This window comes from Rhodofomes roseus, assembly GCF_022264815.1.
Source record: "Rhodofomes roseus strain CIRM-BRFM 1785 chromosome Unknown C8Q71scaffold_23, whole genome shotgun sequence".
In the NCBI taxonomy this organism is placed as follows: Eukaryota; Fungi; Basidiomycota; class Agaricomycetes; order Polyporales; family Fomitopsidaceae; genus Rhodofomes; species Rhodofomes roseus.
The window spans coordinates 250446-267758 of record NW_025952979.1 but is presented as its reverse complement, the minus strand read 5'-3'; the positions used below and the strand labels follow the sequence as shown (position 1 = coordinate 267758).

The 17313-nt window shown below is 56.2% G+C and overlaps 7 protein-coding genes across 7 annotated transcripts; 3 read left to right on the top strand and 4 right to left on the bottom strand.

Annotated features, from left to right (window-relative positions):
* Nucleotides 1-202: 202 nt before the first annotated feature.
* Nucleotides 203-1432, bottom strand: C8Q71DRAFT_277780 (uncharacterized protein). The gene is made up of 4 exons (XM_047917469.1): nt 1227-1432; nt 1007-1166; nt 377-958; nt 203-318 (listed from the first exon to the last, which is right to left on the bottom strand). Exons 1-3 carry the CDS (start codon nt 1279-1281, stop codon nt 568-570), a joined length of 606 nt encoding a protein of 201 aa, XP_047775062.1. The 5' UTR covers nt 1282-1432; the 3' UTR covers nt 203-318; nt 377-567.
* A 240-nt stretch (nt 1433-1672) lies between these two features.
* Nucleotides 1673-3121, bottom strand: C8Q71DRAFT_910373 (RNA-binding domain-containing protein; the record flags this gene model as incomplete). Its single annotated transcript, XM_047929087.1, has 5 exons — nt 1673-1909; nt 1963-2321; nt 2377-2570; nt 2748-2874; nt 2922-3121. The coding sequence occupies 4 exons, from the start codon at nt 3119-3121 to the stop codon at nt 1982-1984; spliced, it is 861 nt and encodes a 286-aa protein (XP_047775061.1). The 3' UTR covers nt 1673-1909; nt 1963-1981.
* A 1015-nt stretch (nt 3122-4136) lies between these two features.
* C8Q71DRAFT_726531 (uncharacterized protein) lies at nt 4137-5507 on the top strand (the record flags this gene model as incomplete). The annotated part of the gene is made up of 7 exons (XM_047921768.1): nt 4137-4385; nt 4445-4584; nt 4638-4776; nt 4839-4922; nt 4981-5172; nt 5237-5280; nt 5354-5507. 7 exons carry the CDS (start codon nt 4137-4139, stop codon nt 5505-5507), a joined length of 1002 nt encoding a protein of 333 aa, XP_047775060.1.
* Nucleotides 5508-6990: 1483 nt separating this feature from the next.
* Nucleotides 6991-7646, top strand: C8Q71DRAFT_798779 (60S ribosomal protein L17/L23; the record flags this gene model as incomplete). Its single annotated transcript, XM_047925839.1, has 5 exons — nt 6991-7003; nt 7063-7272; nt 7338-7408; nt 7458-7535; nt 7599-7646. 5 exons carry the CDS (start codon nt 6991-6993, stop codon nt 7644-7646), a joined length of 420 nt encoding a protein of 139 aa, XP_047775059.1.
* A 1456-nt stretch (nt 7647-9102) lies between these two features.
* Nucleotides 9103-10073, top strand: C8Q71DRAFT_277088 (uncharacterized protein). The gene is made up of 2 exons (XM_047917467.1): nt 9103-9426; nt 9483-10073. The coding sequence occupies exon 2, from the start codon at nt 9489-9491 to the stop codon at nt 9969-9971; it is 483 nt and encodes a 160-aa protein (XP_047775058.1). The 5' UTR covers nt 9103-9426; nt 9483-9488; the 3' UTR covers nt 9972-10073.
* A 25-nt stretch (nt 10074-10098) lies between these two features.
* Nucleotides 10099-12890, bottom strand: C8Q71DRAFT_861311 (caspase domain-containing protein; the record flags this gene model as incomplete). The annotated part of the gene is made up of 6 exons (XM_047927885.1): nt 10099-10437; nt 10494-11972; nt 12030-12543; nt 12593-12652; nt 12714-12791; nt 12850-12890. 6 exons carry the CDS (start codon nt 12888-12890, stop codon nt 10099-10101), a joined length of 2511 nt encoding a protein of 836 aa, XP_047775057.1.
* Nucleotides 12891-14281: 1391 nt separating this feature from the next.
* Nucleotides 14282-16533, bottom strand: C8Q71DRAFT_779198 (catalase). Its single transcript, XM_047924808.1, has 10 exons — nt 16346-16533; nt 16239-16289; nt 16002-16181; nt 15790-15947; nt 15447-15740; nt 15140-15384; nt 14930-15070; nt 14791-14873; nt 14603-14728; nt 14282-14544 (listed from the first exon to the last, which is right to left on the bottom strand). Exons 1-10 carry the CDS (start codon nt 16467-16469, stop codon nt 14408-14410), a joined length of 1539 nt encoding a protein of 512 aa, XP_047775056.1. The 5' UTR covers nt 16470-16533; the 3' UTR covers nt 14282-14407.
* Nucleotides 16534-17313: the final 780 nt, after the last annotated feature.

The window sequence follows — 17313 nt, the reverse complement described above, 5'->3', positions numbered from 1 at the left end:
TCTTGCTCTCGGATTGCTTTCGAATCGCTCTCAATCGCATTGTTCTCGGTGTTCTGTGCATCATACTCGTGTGTCACGCTCGCTGCCGCCGCAATCACACTGATCTAGCTCACCTCTATCAAGCCCACATCCCCGGTTTGCGGGAGTGATAACGCGAGGCTGTGATCCGTCCGACGATAGCTTCTTGTGCTGCACGCCTCTAGCGTCGCCCGGTCCAGGTAGCAGCACGCAAGGACAAGGAACAGGGTTGGCCTTTTGCAGATCTAGAACGTCCGGTCCGCCTTGTGACGCAGTAGGAAGGCGAAGATCGCGGGACATCTAGAGAGGCTCAGAACCACCATCTGCGGTCATCTGCGAGCACAATAAACACACATACTGTACAATGAGAACCGTGAACCACAAAGGAAGCACGGGCGCCCAGCATCCTCGCGCACGGATCCCACGAGCGTCCCTGCTTCTGCCCGACAATGCGGCGCACAGGCCGATGTACATGCACACAGCGATCGGGCAGCTGGTGCGGTCCAGTACTTAATTCTCCGCTCAGGACGGAACGAAGGCGTACATGCATCATGCGGGTTGACGGTGAATGAGGCACTGAGGTCTAGAATTCCTGGAACATGAGCGGTGAGGCTGCTTCGAGAAATGCAGCGATGAGATGATGCTCCGGTAAATTGCAGCGTGTCGCCCAAGGGAACCGAAAGGGTAGGCGTCGTGGATGGCAGGAGATGAGCACCAAGTCCCTAGATGCGCAGCCACGTGTATCGCGACGCATCGAGCTTCCCATGGTGTCGAAGGCGGACACTGTGAGTCCCTCGATCGGACTTTGATTGCTAAAAGCTGCCTCGAGGCAAGCAGTCCTTGATTACTATGGAGCGAGCGAGCGAGCCGTAGGTGGCCGTCCGTTCGCTCAAGGCAGGTCCAATACAGATCTTTGGCGATGTAATACCAGTACCTGCAACTACTCTGAGGTGAAGGCGATCTTGGAACGTACAGACGATGAACTCACCAGGTCAATTCAACGTCACGGAGATCGTCCTCGGCTCTCCTATCACTGGTTTTAGCGTACTTGGGTGGAAGAGGATAAAGGGTCCATGACGCGGAGCTTGCTGAAAAGTATACAATGCTACCACCACAACGAGACGTTCTTTCCTGCGGACGAGTGGAGACTGCTTGGGAAAAGCCGCTTCATCACCGGACGTACGCATTGCGAGGGCATCCGCACTCACTGAATGTCTGATGAATCACGACGACTTCATTGGTTCGGCGCGCATAGATGACCATATAGATGGATGTGTTTGCCGTTCCTCAAAATTCGCCCGCAGCGCTGGCCTCGCGCCCATGATTTGGCTTATCGACTTCGATCGCTACATCACTGCAGAAGGCAATGATTGAGGAAGTCAAGAGTTGACGCTGTAGGTCCGAATAGCTGCATTGCAAGCTCATCGGATACATGAGCTCATAGCATTGTACAGGGGCGCCTGTACGAGCGGAAAGGGCGAACGGAAGTCGGTCGCGTTCCCTGTAGTCGCTTAGACGTGCTTGAGGTCCGAAGATGACCGCACAAGCGCAGTCTGAGTGTACTGCCTCAAAAATGTAAGCTCCCAGCAAGGCATCGACTTCAGCGATCTATAACGGTGCCATACCGCTTGCTCCGTGCGCCATGCTTTTGAAGCCATCGTCTTGAATAGCGACTACTACAACGCAATAGCATGATACGAGACTGCGCATCTTCCGGGCCGCAGTGACAAGAAACCGGATGGATAGCGGGACGCAAAAGCCTCACGAACGTATATGCCTTTCACTCTCCGCATACGGGCATATTGAAAGAGCAAATGAACACTTGAAAGAGACGCGCCGAGAGTGGTAGAATTGATGGTCTCACAAACGATACAAATACAAGGGAGATTACCTATGTGAATTAAGTCAGACGTCGCAACCAGAGACAAAGTAGGGCCTACATACACAATGTACGAGAACGTTTTCACTTGTCTTTCTTCTTGACTATACGCACACCCGCGAGTGGCGTGTTCTTCTTCGGCAGGTCCATGTGACGTCCGATAGACGTTCCAGATGAAAAGGTCGTCGGGGATGGTGTAGGCTTTGCCATAGGCAACGACGGCAGATGGTGCTGAGGCTTCCTAGGCAGGACCGACTGTCGCCGAGATGGGGACGGTGGCCTAGCGGCGGCAGCAGATGCCGCCACAGGCTTGGGAGGCAGCGAAGGATGCACCGGCAACTTTGACTTTGACGCAGGCGACTCCGCCGCCGACTGCTCCAGTTCACGGAGTTTCGCCTCCATGCGCGCGATCTTCGCCTCCGTCCTATCCCAGAGCGACGCTCAGCTGTGATCAGGGTAACAGAGGGCGCAGTACTCACATATTTGCCCGGCCAGTAGACGCGCCCTTCAACATGCTGAGTGTCGTTGGCTTCCCAGCATCGTTCATCGTCCTCCTTGGTCTCGCACCGGAGTGTCCGCCTTGGTCGAGTGGCGCCTGGTGTGCATGGGTGATGACGAGCTTCCGGCCGCGCAGTAGCTTATCGTTCGCGCGTTCGAGTGCCTTCTCAGCTTCCTGCGTAAGAGACGCGAGCAAGTCAGCAAGGAGCTCTTGTTGCGTCTCGTAGCCGCCTCGACCCCGGGCTTCACTGTACCACCCAAGCATGGGATGGGTGACAATGGCGTGCGCATCATATGAGAAAGGAACCCGGGGTCAGCGAGCGGCCTCGTTCAATAGGTAGACAGGACGTACATTTGCATCGGCGAACTCGATGAAGGCGTATCCGCGCGGCTTCCCTTTCAGAGGGCCAGTCTTGTGGAACAGGAAGTCGAGCTTGGACACCTTGCCGAACTTCGTGAAGACTTGCAGAAGGGTATACCTTGCAATCGTCAGAGAGACGAGCCACAGATGGGTAAGACAACGCACTCATCAACGGTCGGGTGCAGGTTCCCGACATAGAGCCTTTCCTTCAATACCGGGCGTGGTCGTTCTTCGTGCGACGCTGAAGTCGACGCGACGGGTAGTTCTGGTGCTGGGTAAGATAGATGGCTAGCCAGCTCAGTCTTTTCTGGAGTGACCGACGAGCTGGATGGCGTCGGCGACGGGGTGGCCTGCGCTGGGGACATGGTGGTCGATGGGCAACTCGCATACGGTTACCCGCTAGTCCGAGGTTGAGCGCTTCGCGCCACACGCCTCAGCCACATCGCGTCTCGCGGCCATCGCCTTCGCTCTACCCCAATTATACGCTCAGTTCTCATCCTACGGTCTCGAGGACCATATATTCGGAATCTACGTGTCAAGACAAGTTCAAAGAAGTTGTCAGCAGAGCGGTAGCACCTCCCGTTCGCGCGCAAGACACCATAGAAGCCCGGACGAGCCTTCGCTGAAGCGTGGTGATATATACGGTGGGCGAAGAGCCATACACTTGTCATCCACACAACGGGCGCGGGGCCTCAGGCCTCAGATATAGCAGAGGGGTAGGGTGGTCCTAATACACGCAGTTTTCTGCATTTATTGGCACAGTGAGTCAGCATCCTATGTGGTATTGGTTTGATCCGGGGTGCTTGTCACGAATACACTGCCACTGTACTCGCAGGGCGCGTACCGGCGCTTAAATCAGTACGTTTGTACTGAACGCCTTTCTCGCTGCGTAACTCCTGGGAGCATCATTGGTATGAGTTCCTGCAATATGGCAGCCACCGAGTACCGAGGAGGCGAGGACACGGTGGACATCTCACTCACGTAGCGTTAACAGGCCAAAGTGTTGTTTTCAACCGCTCAGGCTTATCCTGGTGAGTGACAGAGTCTTCAGAGAGGTTTAACCACCGGTACCACAGACACTAGCAATTGCAGTCCGATAGCGGACACAGCGAGCATATTTCCATGCTCAATTACGCGAGTCGGTCAGACGTACTCGTGCGGACTATGAATCTTTGTGGGTCCCCCCCCACGTTTGGGCAAATCCTCCCTGCCTCAAGGTATCCTCGCCCAGGAATCTCCGGCCACACTCCTATCGATAATGCACGCCCCGCTCAACACAGCCTGACAGCCTAGGATGCAGGCGCCATCGCGGCTTCCCATGACCCAAGGACGCATATACAGAGCGTATGCGCATACCCGCACCCGCGAGCGTCGTCCGCCATGTCCGCATCCCCGCCCACCTCAGGCTCGACTCGGAGCACCTCGCAAGCAGTCGTGAGCGCAGAGAGCACGGAGTCCGCGCCTGTGAGGGATCCCCTGAGGAACAACATCAGCCCGCTCGTCACCGACGTCGTCGCAAACGGCCTCATCCTCCTCGAGGTCCTCCAGTCCGTATCGGGCCTCCTCCCCGCCCCGCCATTCCTCGACACCATCCTCAGCGTCGTCAAGTGGATCGTCAAGACCGTCCAGGTAACCATCCCATTCCCGCGGCATTCAATCACGAAGGCTGATTGGCGGCATTGCGACAGCGAGTCCGGCTGGACAAGAGCCGCGGGCTCCGCCTGATCAGGCGCGTCGAGAGGCTCGGCGAGGACCTCTGCGCGGCGGTCGCGTACGACCCCGAGAGCGTCGACGCGCTGATGGCCCGGCTCGTCGCGGGGCTGCTCAAGTGAGCTCTCCATCTCCGACCCATCCGTAGTGCGCGCCGCTGATGCGGAGCAGGGCGTTGCTGCAGGTGTACAAGCGGCTCGAGAAGTACCTGACGAAGGAGTTCGTGTACCGCTTCGTTCGGTATTCGAAGATCTCAGACGTCATTGACGGCGCGACGGAGACGCTCGACCAGGCGTGGAAGGTCTTCCAGGTGCAGTGTCGTTTTCGTTGACGATGACGCTGCCGGGCAAGTCGCTCATATGTCTGTGGCAGTTCGGCTCAAGCTTGTGTCTGGCGCAAAACGTGAGCAGGCACGGTTACAACCTCAAACGGCTCGCGATCTATGACGAGAAGCAGGTCAGCACCACCCCCGTCTTCCCACTACCTCGAGACTCACCACCACTGTCTTGTGCAGTACCGCCTCTTCCACCCGGGCGATATCGTATGCCACCGGAAGATCGGCGGGTGGCCAGACGACGAGAACCCGCTCGGCGAGGAATGGGAGGGGGTCTACCTCGAGAAGATCCCGTGCGAGGAGTGGGAGGACCTGCGCCATGAGCGGCATGTGCTCGTCCGCAAGTTCGACTCGGAGGAGCAGCCAGGCAAGGTACGAACCCCTCCGTGCATTCAGTCGCGTGGCCGCTGCTGATGTGGTCTGTACCGTTACGCAGGATAAACCGGACCCCGCGAAGTACGTGCACGCGCTGCCCGTCATGTACGTCGTCGCTTTCAACTCATCTCGCGGTGACGTGGTTGTCTGTGCGGTGGCTGAGTTGGACTCTGCACAGATGGCACCCGGACTACCCGCAGGTCCTGGGATACTCGCATCCCTTGTACGACGGCGAGAGGTACTACATCGTCGAGCCCCCTGCCCAGCAGAAGCCCGCGGGACCCGATTCGATCACTGTCGAGCTGCGAGTCGGGGGAAGCGCAAGTGCATGACGGAGATCGAGGCGACGACACCCTCGCGAGATGTTGAATTCGGTGTACACCGGGAACAGTGTGATATCGCATACTCATACAGGAATGGTACCGCAACATGTAGGTTCGCCCGACTACTGCTCAGCGCTCAGCAGCCGAATGCACCGTAGGCGATGAACACATACGAGAGCCAGACGGAGACCAATAGTTGCGATGCCGAAGCTCCTGCAGAACCTGTCGTGGCCTGGCATCAGTCCGCATTAATGTAGATGGTCTCGAGACAGTCATAACGCTTGCCGGCGTGCGCAAGGACGAGGGATATTTTTTGGGACCGCGAGCCTAGGTTGACACCGGAATTTCGGCATTCACGGCCCCACTGGACGACGAAAGGGTGCGACGGTGTGCATAAGCTGGCTGCCCCGCAGGGGTTTGTGCGGGCGTCGAGATTCAAAAACAAGCCAGCGCATAGTACTCTGGACCATCTTCGGACTGCGAGTCACAGTACCTGATCTTGACCTGACTCGACGTCTTCTGCTTCCGCTATACAGGCGTTACTTCATTGTGCTCAACGAAGGAACGTTGTGAGGCGTACCCTACAATGCCACGATGCACTACTATTGACCCGCAAGGCCCTCCAATTGGCAGCGAGCTTATCCATCGTGTTTTCCGCTCGCCGTCGCTCTCGATGCGTAGAGCGTACGAGCCCTGCCGTTTGGGATCTTGTATGCCTGCATAGTATATTAAGCATCGCCCAGTCATTTGCTAACCCGTCGTCTCGTCATCTGTCGTCCGTTCCGCGGTCTGCGACAACGTTGGTAGGCTGTGATGCTCCTCAGAAATGAATTAATAGAACGTGGTAGACCAGAGTGTGAGGTACGTGAGTGAGCTAGACACCTTGTAGGTAGTACATAGCGGGGGTGGACAAATCCAATACACAATTTCGAAAACTTGAGGAGAAACAACTTCATGCTCACAGCAACTCCTGACTGTGGAATATCACAGCAACGCCACACCGAGTCCCACACATTCAACCGGGCTGCATCTCGGGGTTTTGCAGTGAGGCATTCGCAGTGCGAATCGCAGGAAAGCGCATCCCCGGAAAGTGCTCAGTATTTGACTACCGACGTACTCCTGCACCGTCCCCATGCCATGAGAGCGAGGCGGTTGTAGGGGCTCATATCGCCGTTCTCGGCGTTCGAAATTGGGCGTGAGGGCCATATCCACCCAGTTGAGAAGTGATGCGGTTCGAATTGTCCCGGAGCGCTGTACAGCAGGCATTTGAACGGTCGAAGCAGTTCATAGACATCCCTGGCCCAAGCACACGGCGGCAGCCACAAACCCTCGCTTAGGGCATCGGCCAGGCGCGCGGTGCCACCGGCAGACGCCGCGCCACTGTACAGCTGCTCTCGGCACGGATCGGCACGAAACCTTGCCACACAGTCGTCGATACCCACGCAGCAGCCCCAGCAAGTCCGCCACCGTCCTCAGCAAGTCCCCCAGCAAAATGTCCAAGCGCGGTACGTCGCCCGTGCTGTTCTCCCCGCCGTGCAGTGCAGCTCATCGCGACCCCATGCAGGTTCTGGTGCATCTGGAAACAAGTTCCGTCTGACCCTCGGTCTCCCGACGGGCGCGGTCCTCAACTGCGCCGACAACAGCGGCGCGAAGTCGCTCTACGTGATCGAGGCGTACGGGACGGGCTCGCACCTCAACCGTCTCCCGGATGCCGGTGTCGGCGACATGGTCGTCGCATCTGTGAAGAAGGGAAAGCCCGAGCTCAGGAAGAAGAGTGCGTACTTCTGAATGGCTCGTTCGGATGGGTAGCAGCGGGCTGACAGGTTGTGCGTTCGCTAGCGATGCCCGTTGTTGTTGTCCGCCAGCGCAAGTCGTGGCGCCGGCGAGAGGGCCTCGTCCTGTACTTCGAGGTGCGTCGATCTGCCGTGGCGTCGTTCGCGTGGCTGACCCGGCTTGCAGGACAACGCTGGCGTGATTGTCAACCCCAAGGGTGAGATGAAGGGCTCGGCCATCACTGGCCCTGTAGCAAAAGAATGCGTACGTCCTTGGCCCTTTCGTGCCTTGTTCCCAGTGTCTGACGAGTATGCTTCCCGCATATAGGCGGATCTCTGGCCGCGTATTGCGTCGAACGCGGGTACTGTCGTATGATCTGTTTTCCTCTCTGTCTACCACCCACGCCCTGTATCGCATATTATGACTATGACCGCAATCCATGCTACGCTTCTTCATGGTCTCTGCACGGTCGATGTCGCGGCACACCACCGCGAGCTTACAGACTCACGGGCTTTGGACTCGGTGAACAGAGCAAGGATTGTCCGCGGTCACTCTCCCCCAGCTTGACGGACTGTTTGTACCCTCCTTTGACGGTAGCTCACTTGTCTTTACAGCGGCAAGATCATTTCTGTCGTCATCGACGTTCGCTCATCGCTTCGGGCGAGCTCCACTTCTGACCGCGCGCTCTGTGCATATAAGGCGGGCCTGCGCCGCCTGGACTGTCGAGTCTCCCCCTCGAACTTCGCCCTCACGGCAGCCTGAGTACGCGACCATATGAAATCCTCCACGTTCGACGATTAGGTGACCGCCTCTAAGGCGGCGGAGGCGTCTGCCACACTGGCAGCCATTGGCAAGGACTGGCGAGTCGCGACTGATTTTACTGGTCAGAGCTGTGTTAACTGCCAGTTCTACGTATACGTCACCTCTAAGTATCACTCACTCTGATCTGCAACGCGTTGGATGAGCCTCTAGTACATTCCGTTCCAAGTCGAGGGAACGCCACCGCCAGCGTCCGAGTCGTTGCGAGGTTTGGACATTTCCGGGCTACTAAAGTGAGTTCTGATTTCCTCGAAGGACAATTACATGCTCTTATATGCCTTTAGAAGTATCGTGTAGACCAGGACTTTCGATGACGAGCGACTCCATGTCGATGCGAGTGGAACCGACGCTGGACGTAGCCGCGCAGCAGGCCAGACCTGCAATCACAGTTGTGGCGCTACCCACAATTGACTCGGTCGAACTTAAACATGACAACCGCAATAGGACAACAAAAGACGAGAGTCAACATGGTCTCATTCTGTTGAGCCACTTCAGAGGTGTCCGTATGTTATTCCGAGCCTGTCACATTCGCTCACGTCCTGTACTACAGGCCCCATTCGATCGGCTCTCGAAAACCATCATATCAAGTCACCTGTGGACATGCTCGCACCGTCATTAGGTCCGTCCTACCTACTTGGTGGATAGAGTGTCATTCTAATCACGGCTCCTTTTCTTTTGTCCTCTGTGTCGAGAACCAGTGTGCCTATTCTCACGAAGTCGGGTCGTGTGTTTGTACCGCAGGTGAAGAATCAGATTCACATCTCCAGTTTTCTCGAGAGTATTGTAGGTGGGCAACTTGGCCCCCCGGTCCCCTCGCTCCCTCTAGGATGTTTCACACTGCGAGCGCAATGTTCGGCTTTCACAACCTCCAGTTCCCTATTACGCTCTCGACCGTGGGCTCGGGAAATGGCGCCCCTGTGTGGCGGTATGTAGTAGCTTACTCTCCGTTTCCACTCAACACAGGCGTATAGGACAACAAACTCATGGCTAGCGGTGTCTTCTCGGTGAGGTGGAAAGGCGTCAAGATCCTGCCCAACGGCGAGCATCAGTGCCGCCTGGGTTCGATTGGATCGGTGATTCATCACGCGCGATACAAGACGGACGGTGAATGAGGATCGATGTGGACCGCGAGACCATGCCGCTGTGCTGAGGTGGGTTGAGGTGCTAGCACTAGAGCGGAGGCGGGGTGCACCTGTTGCCCACCCTCTGTGTATTTCAGCCAGCCTTGGGGCATCCATCGACCACAGGTCCGCCGCCCGCGCATCGAAATATCATACCCAAGCCTCGAGGGACTGGGTTGATCCAGTGACTCGCGTCAAGCGACCTATGTGCCAAGGTAGGCACACACTATCTTGGACGCCGCAGTGGCTTACCGACACCATGCACCGCAAGTGGCGCATGTTTCCTCTGGAACTATGGGACCATGTCGTCGACTTTCTATGGACAGACCCGCCTACGCTCCTGAGCTGCGCTCTGACGTGCAAAGCATGGCTCCCTGCCAGTCAGCATCACCTACGGCGGCAAACCACCATGACCATCAGAAACGAGACTATGCTCAAATGCATAGCAAATGTTCTCTGCTCGAGAAGGTCCCGGCGACTCTTCGAGCTCGTCGAGACGGTCCGTGTCGTGGAGGATCCCACGAGACCGTTTGTCCGTACTGTCCCCTTCCGCTTGCCCGCAAGTGCATTGCCAGCCCTAACAAGGATCGTGATGGAAAACATCTGCTGGATGATTCCGGCGCAGGAACCTCATCATCAATTCTTCGAGTCCTTGTCGGTATTGGCGCGTGCTCATGAGAAAGGGGCCGGCGCCATAGAGCTTGTACAATGTCGATTTCGGCGCGTGCATGCCTACGCTCGTCGGCTGGAATCACGATAACATTACCAATGGATGAAGACGCAGTATGTTACGAGTATATGTACATGACGTTCTCAACATATGACCAGTACTGAACCGAATGTATTCAAACGCTGTTGAACAGCGACACCAAATTCCTGAGTGGTTATCATATGCTCCCTGCTGTAGGTTGTGACGTCAACACGTATACCCACGCATTCCAGTTGTCTCTGAGAGGAACGGGGTTCATATGCACCGCCTTTTCATGCGATGTAAGCAGAGGGGGATTCTCGACCGGAGGATCAAATAGAGATGGCTGTTCGATGTTGAGATCGACGTAGCATGTAGCCACGAAAATCTTGAGGAATCCAACAGCCGCATAGGGATGGGCTCCTGGATGAGCGAAGCGTAGTTCGTCAATACCGCTACCTCCGTAGCCAATGCGCAAGTGGCCGCCATTCGCAGACAGGGGTGCTTCGCCGGTCTTCCAAGGGGGCGAATACCAGTTCTGTGCGAAACGTTGTCAACTTTGGAGGTCGAAATGAAGAATGGTGCACGACTCACCTGAATAGCGTAAGTGTGAGGATCAAAGAAGAACACATAAGGGAATAGATCGACGCCCGAATGATTCACCAAGGTGAAGCCATAACGATGATCAAAATTCGTGATCACCGCTTGCTGCACAGACCTTGGGATGCTGAAGGTCGAGTGCGCCTGTCTCGACACTCTTCGTTCGCCATCACGTTCAGGATAGTAGACAGTGTCATCGTGGTGATGAACCGCCAGTGCTATGCCCTCTACGAGGCGGAGGCCGACCTCGTAGTGACGATTGATCTTCAGTGCGTCACAGAACGTCTCGATGGTTTCCTGCAGGGCGTGGAGTTGCACGGTGAGATGGATTTGCTTGTCCACATCGGCAACATTGAACCGGTACAAGTGGAAATTGAACTGGGAAATCGCGTCAAGCACGTAAGACGCATTTCGTGCGCCGTGCGGCACGATGTCCAATGCGCGACTGCCGGTGCAGAAATGCGCCACCAATGGGTCAAGCCTCTCGACCCGCCAGCCACTAGATGAACTCTGAATGAGCCTATCTAGCGTCAGATCAGGAACGATCCTATCGTCGGTCCTAATGCGATAGAGGGTGCTAGCGGAGGATGAATTGCGGGGAAGACCTTGGATGACGTCGGGACTCCGGACATACACGTTAGTCGCGAGGGTATCAGGCTGGTGCCAATCCGTGACGACGACCCGTTCACGATTGGAGGAATTGAGAAGCGCGCCGGCAATGTTCGGGCACCGTACCTCGCAGGTCAAGGGTCGTACGTTCGTCGCGTCTAGAGCGATGTTGGGTGTCTGCGAGTCTGCCGTGATCCGAGGTATACCGAATTGCGTGCCCTCTGCAATGCCGTGCAACGTCCCAGCTAGAACCTGCCAGGTAGACCCCACCTTCTCCATTATAAAGGAATCGGGTATGTCTGGTAGTCGACGCGTGCTGAAGAGCACTCTGTCTTTGTGGATACCGTCGCATTGGGGATGTTGGCTTGCGAGAGAGAGGATAGAAGGGAAGAGGGAGGACGATGAGGGAGCGGGGCCTGCAGGTCGCGAAAGTTCCTCCATCAAGCGCGAATAGGTGATGTTCTTCAACCCCTCCCTCCCCAGATCGCGCAGCATGGTGATGAGGTTGGCGGAGAATACCCCCCGGACGTCCTGGCGCATGCCGTTGGTGGACTTGTAGTGGCAAAGCTCCTCCTTTGCTTGCTCTGTGGAGCGACAAGCGGCCAACAGGACGTGTGTTGCCATGGCCTTCAAGTTGTATGTAGCCCGTGATGAGGACTGCGAGAGCATATCACGAGCTGACCCGGAAACATGATCCCATATCTCCCTATCCAGCTCCCAGGGAACGGGTATGGTGCATACCGGGGCTGACCTGACTGTACAATCGGAGGGTGATCTGACTGGCCTCAAGTTGTTATTCTCGATCTTGACTTGGTCTAGATCCCTGGACATTCCACCAGAGTGACAACAATCGAGAATGACAGTCTGTCCGTGTCCATGAGGTTTTAGCCGCGCCCATCGAAGAGAAATATAAGAACGCACAATGTTGTCGCTTTTGCGGGATGCTAATCTGTGCATGAGCCCACTGAGCGTTCGATCGGGGATTCCCCACTTGGCTTCGTTGTGATCCTCGGTCAGGTAATCGTAGGGACATATGAGCTCTATGCGGTCGTGTTCGGTAGACCAAACATCTGATGCGCGACCATAGCTACCGTGTCCAGAGAAAAAGAACACGAGAGCGTCGCCATCCTGAATTTCTCGGTTCTCCAGGAGATGCTTTTTGAACGCGTCGATGATGGCATAGCGAGTGGCCTCTGCATTGCAGAGCGTCATGATCCTCTGATCCGGTACGCGTGAAACGTCCTTCAGGAAAGCTTCGAATTCTCGTGCATCATTTGCACATCCCGACAGGTTATGGACCCTGGCGGACCGATACACGTCGACGGCAACAATGAGCGCAAATATGCGCGGGTTGTGTTCGATCCCGTTGCGATCATCGTCGGAGTCCACAGTATCGTGATTGTCGTTCACAACAGGTAGATTCCCGGATTGTGAACTAGATGGGAGATCAGCGGATGTCTGTGCGTGAATTGGATGAGGCTTACTTGAACTCTGAGTTGTAGCCACTATCCGGAGTGGTCGTCCTGGGTATGTCGATCTCGCGACTACTTCAAATGACGGATGAGTTACGTCGAGGCTGACAGAACAGTGGGGATGGTCGCTCACCTCTCTCCATCGCCGCTCGCCACGGTGTTCTGCTCATGCACAGAGAGGGTTCTTATCTCAGATTCTAGAGTGTCGACACTGGCTTGAATCCGTAAGCAACACCTCAGATGAACGGGTCTTGGCAAAAATCTCTTACCAGCTGCGCTCAAAAGCAGACAATATATCGAGACCTGTCATGTTGGAACGTCGTCGAAGCGCAGGCTCTGGTAGGATTGTAGGGAGAGGCGGCAAGGCTGGAGAACTCACCAGCATTCGCAGGGTCTGTTATATTGTCCATGCGAATCGACGAACCCCGAGGTCTCTCGGAAGAGCATAGTACGGTTCATTTGACAGGTACTTCCATGCGTCTTCCGACTATCCTATCGCTCCTAGCTTAGCCTCTTCAGGGTTCTTTTAGCCCAGCCCAAAGCACGTTTGATGAACCGCAGAGACACACGGGCTCTGAATGCATGACATCAGCCGCCCTACTACCGTACTCCAGTGCGTAGTCGTGTGGCCTGCTGTAGCTGGACACGTCAAGTGTGGTCTTGACGTGACGGGGATGCCCGCAGTGTTACGGACGCACTGTGAAGTTCCAACCGGATCAAACTTTAGGGCTGGTGAGTCAACAAATGCATGACTGACCCAAATATCGCGGCGACATTGAGCTTATAGTAGCGTCATGGTCGATGTCCTGCATTTGAAAGCTGTGTTCATAACTGTTCAGCGGCAAGCTCAAAGTCTGCAAAAGTGTACATACACAACAGTGCCGCCTAACGGGAGAAAGGTGCACACAATCGCAGGCTCGCTGATAGGAAGGGCCTGTACGTCACGTCCTAGGAAGAGCCTTGCTGCGATGCAGTCTCTGCAGGTGACTCGACTCAGCCTGGAAAACTGAAATGTAAGCGATCACTATTACACCCGTCGGCGAATTGCTTCGAATAGCTGTGGCAGTGTGGCCGCATACTCGAATGAAGCCTTCTTGGGAGAGCGGCAGGAATGTCATAGTAGCGCCAGGATCCGCAAGGTAGAAGCTTTCCAGAACAGTGGAGGGCACATTCTCTGATCCAACTGCGACCGTTCTGAATGAGCAGTCATTGACTCATGGGCGCGGGCCCGGATTCTAGACAACACCACAGGCTATGTTTCAGTATCCGCCCGCCGCCCTCTAAGAAGTCTGTTACCTTGTGGTTTCCTTGTTCCACTATTTTTTCCTGATACATATATTCTGTGCCTCAGCACCGCAGACGACGCACGCCACACTGCCCGGGCGCGGTGGCGTACAGCCTACGTGTCCCACTCGCGAAGGCTGGCCTAAGCAACAGAGTTCAACTCTATTCAACTCTATTCAGAAGGCATAATCTACGCACATGCTCAGGCAATCCCTGCACCCAGTCTCGTCGCTCGCTAAGACCCGGTAAGAGGAGTACGACCTGGCTTGTTTGGGAGGGGCAAATGGAGGATGACGGTCGTACAAGTGCGTATAAGCGCCCGTGAGATCGGCTTTACTGTAGACATCCCTTTGGGCCCTTTGGTGTCGCCGCCTCATCGTACGAGTCATCTCACACGGCGCAACCACTCCCTGGATGTTCATGAACATGCAGGATACAATGGCATTGATATTCGTTACAGCTATTTCGTACACTCGACAATGAACGAGGGGGATCTCATGACGTAGCCCGACTCTACCAACCGCAGAAGCTCAGAAGCGCGATCTATGCAGTGGCGAATGCCTGAAAGCGGATGGCCGCAGATGCAGGCGCCACCTTGAGCGGCGGGACACCCGGAGCCAAGCCGATGCCGGTCGCGATGCGGTCAGACAGGGTCTGGTCGACAGTGGCGAAGTACGAGACTTTGGGAGTGGGGCACATCAATGATACGGAACACGAAAATATATGAATAACACGTACGTGTACGAGTCTTGACCTCCTTGCTCTTCGCGTTCTTCAGGTGCACAACGATGTTGTGAACCAGGTGGTCCCGGTCAGTGTCGTTGAACACCTTGAGCCAGAGGGCGCGAGGTTGCTCGAAGTCGACTAGAGAACACACGGAAACGCGTGAACGGAGATCTTTGGCGATACGATGGGAATGTACTCACGCTCCGTCACGAAGCTTAGGTCCGTGTTGGCGTGGCCGAGCCAGATCTCGTGCTTCACGTTCTCGTATGACTTGGGCTTGTACCTGCAGACCAGTGCTATCAGCCGCCTAGGTCAGATGGGTACGCAGGTGACACTTACTTGAGCGGCACAAGGCTGCTCTGGTAGTTCGGGCGAGCACCCTGACTGATGAAGGTCATCGCACCAGCGCGCTGGAAGTTGGCGACCGGAGCAACGGGCGCGTTAACCGGCAGCTGGTTGTAGTTCACACCGAGACGATGTCTGGAGGTGAGAAATCGAAGGGCGTTAGCGTCCACATTGTCAGACAAAACGGTCATGGTTCCCACTGACCTGTGGGTGTCGGGGTAAGAGAAGAGACGAGACTGCAGGACAGGGTCGGCCGACGCCTCGATTCCCGGCACGGTATGCGATGGCGAGAACGCAGCCTGCTCAATCTCGGCGAAGTAGTTTTGCGGGTTCTCGTTGAGAACGAGCTTGCCGAACGGCCGGAGCGGGAACTCCTTGTGTGGCCAAACCTTCGTCAGGTCCAGGATGTTGTAGCGGAACTTCTCAGCCTGCTCCGGGGTCATGGTTTGCTATACGGCGCCCGATGTCAGACGTTGCCACATAGATAGTGCTTGGGAACCAAGGCACTTACCACGTGCACGGTCCAGGACGGGTAGTTGCCCTCCTCGATCGCCTCGAACAGGGACTGAATACCGTAGTCAGGGTTCTCACCGGCAATGCGGCCAGCCTCCTGCTCCGTCAGCGACTTCGCACCACCATCCTTCCTGAAGTGAATCTGGACGTAGTGGAACTTGCCCTCCTTGTTGACGAACTTGTAGGTGTGGCCAGAGTAGCCGTGCATGTTGTGGTAGCCATCCGGGTGCCCACGGTCAGAGAAGAGGGTCATGACCTGGTGGATCGACTCAGGGTTGAGCGACAGGTAGTCCTACAAGAGAGGTCAGCAACCATGGTATCAGCACAAGCCCGCGACATACCCAGAACATGTCCGCATCCTTGAGGTGAGTCTGGGGGTCACGCTTCTGGGTGTGGATGAAGTGCGGGAACTTGGCGGGGTCCCTGATGAAGAAGACAGGGGTGTTGTTGAAGACCCAGTCAAGGTTGCCCTCGTCCGTCTTGATCTTGATTGCGAAGCCTAAGGACACACCAGCATCAGATACAGCCAATGCAGCCACTCCGCACAGCTTACCTCGGGGATCACGGGCAGTGTCCGGAGAGCCGGACTCACCGCCGACGGTTGAGAACCGAGCGGTCGCCCTCGCCTTGTTGCCCACCTTCGAGAAGATAGACGCGGAGCTGAGGTCGGTGATGTCGTGCGTGACCTCGAAGTAACCGTGCGCACCGGCACCCTTGGCGTGCACGACACGCTCTATACCGCGAAACGATCAGCGCATCGTCGGTGTAATCCCGCTGCACAGGTACGCACCAGGGATACGCTCGCGGTCGAAGTGGGCGAGCAGGTCGATGTGGTGGAAGTCTGTTTCGCTCGCGGTGAGCTCGTTGCATGACGATACGAACAAAATGTTGGCGCACCCTGGATAAGGAGACCACCGTGGACACCGACGCGCTGGGCAGCGTACGGCTCCGCTACGGGCGCGCCTGTCGAGGTGGTGTAGACAGCATTGTCCTGGCTTGCAAAGACTTGCTTGGAAGGCATACTGAACGGTTTCTCTTCTCAACGCGATATACGAGGGCGCGATCTCTATAGGAAGAGGAGAGGCTGGAGAGGGTGGGAGAGCGACAGGGGGCTATTTAAATTGCGGCGGCCTGCGTCGAGCGTTCTCCCACCGAAGCGTGATCTTCTGTGCGCGCGAATGCCAGGGAATCATGTCAGCTGTTCGTGAACACGCTTTCTGGCTCGACTGGCCCCTTTGCGGGATTGACTAAGTCGCGTCTGTGACCTGCTGAACACGGTCACGTGTCCCTGATTCAGCAGCCTGTCGCAGCGGGACGAATTGTAAACGACTCACTCAGCCCCTTCCCCGACATTCGTTTCCTCCGTGACTTCGCATGTGCCAATCCATAGTCCAGACGGGGCAACCTACAAGCGCTCTCCCGAGTGGCTGAAACCGGGTCTCCGAAAGGTCAGGATGCTCTTCCTGATCTACGAAGCCAGCGGCCGGCGGTCGCGTTAACGCCCTCTGTCAGCGAACTGTTGAGATTGCGAATGGTGAACAATGATCCATCCAAACCGTAAAGGGACCGCTGACACGCCTGGTCCGCCGTGCACGCGTGAGGGCAGAGGGGGGAAGCCGGACCTGCCAGCACGTCAGTCGGCAAGACCGGGCGGGAGCAGTGAGAGAAGTGGAGGACTCACAATGGAGCAAAGACATTGATGGTGCATAATGCACTGCACTTCTGTGAAGGCCAAAGAAGACGGGTGGACTAACGCAGACATCGACCGGTCAGATCGATCTCCATGCTTGGTTTCGTTTCCCCCCGGCCAACCATCGTCCAGCTGACTGTCAGCGGATGCGCACCGGCCTGGTCCACCCGACTAG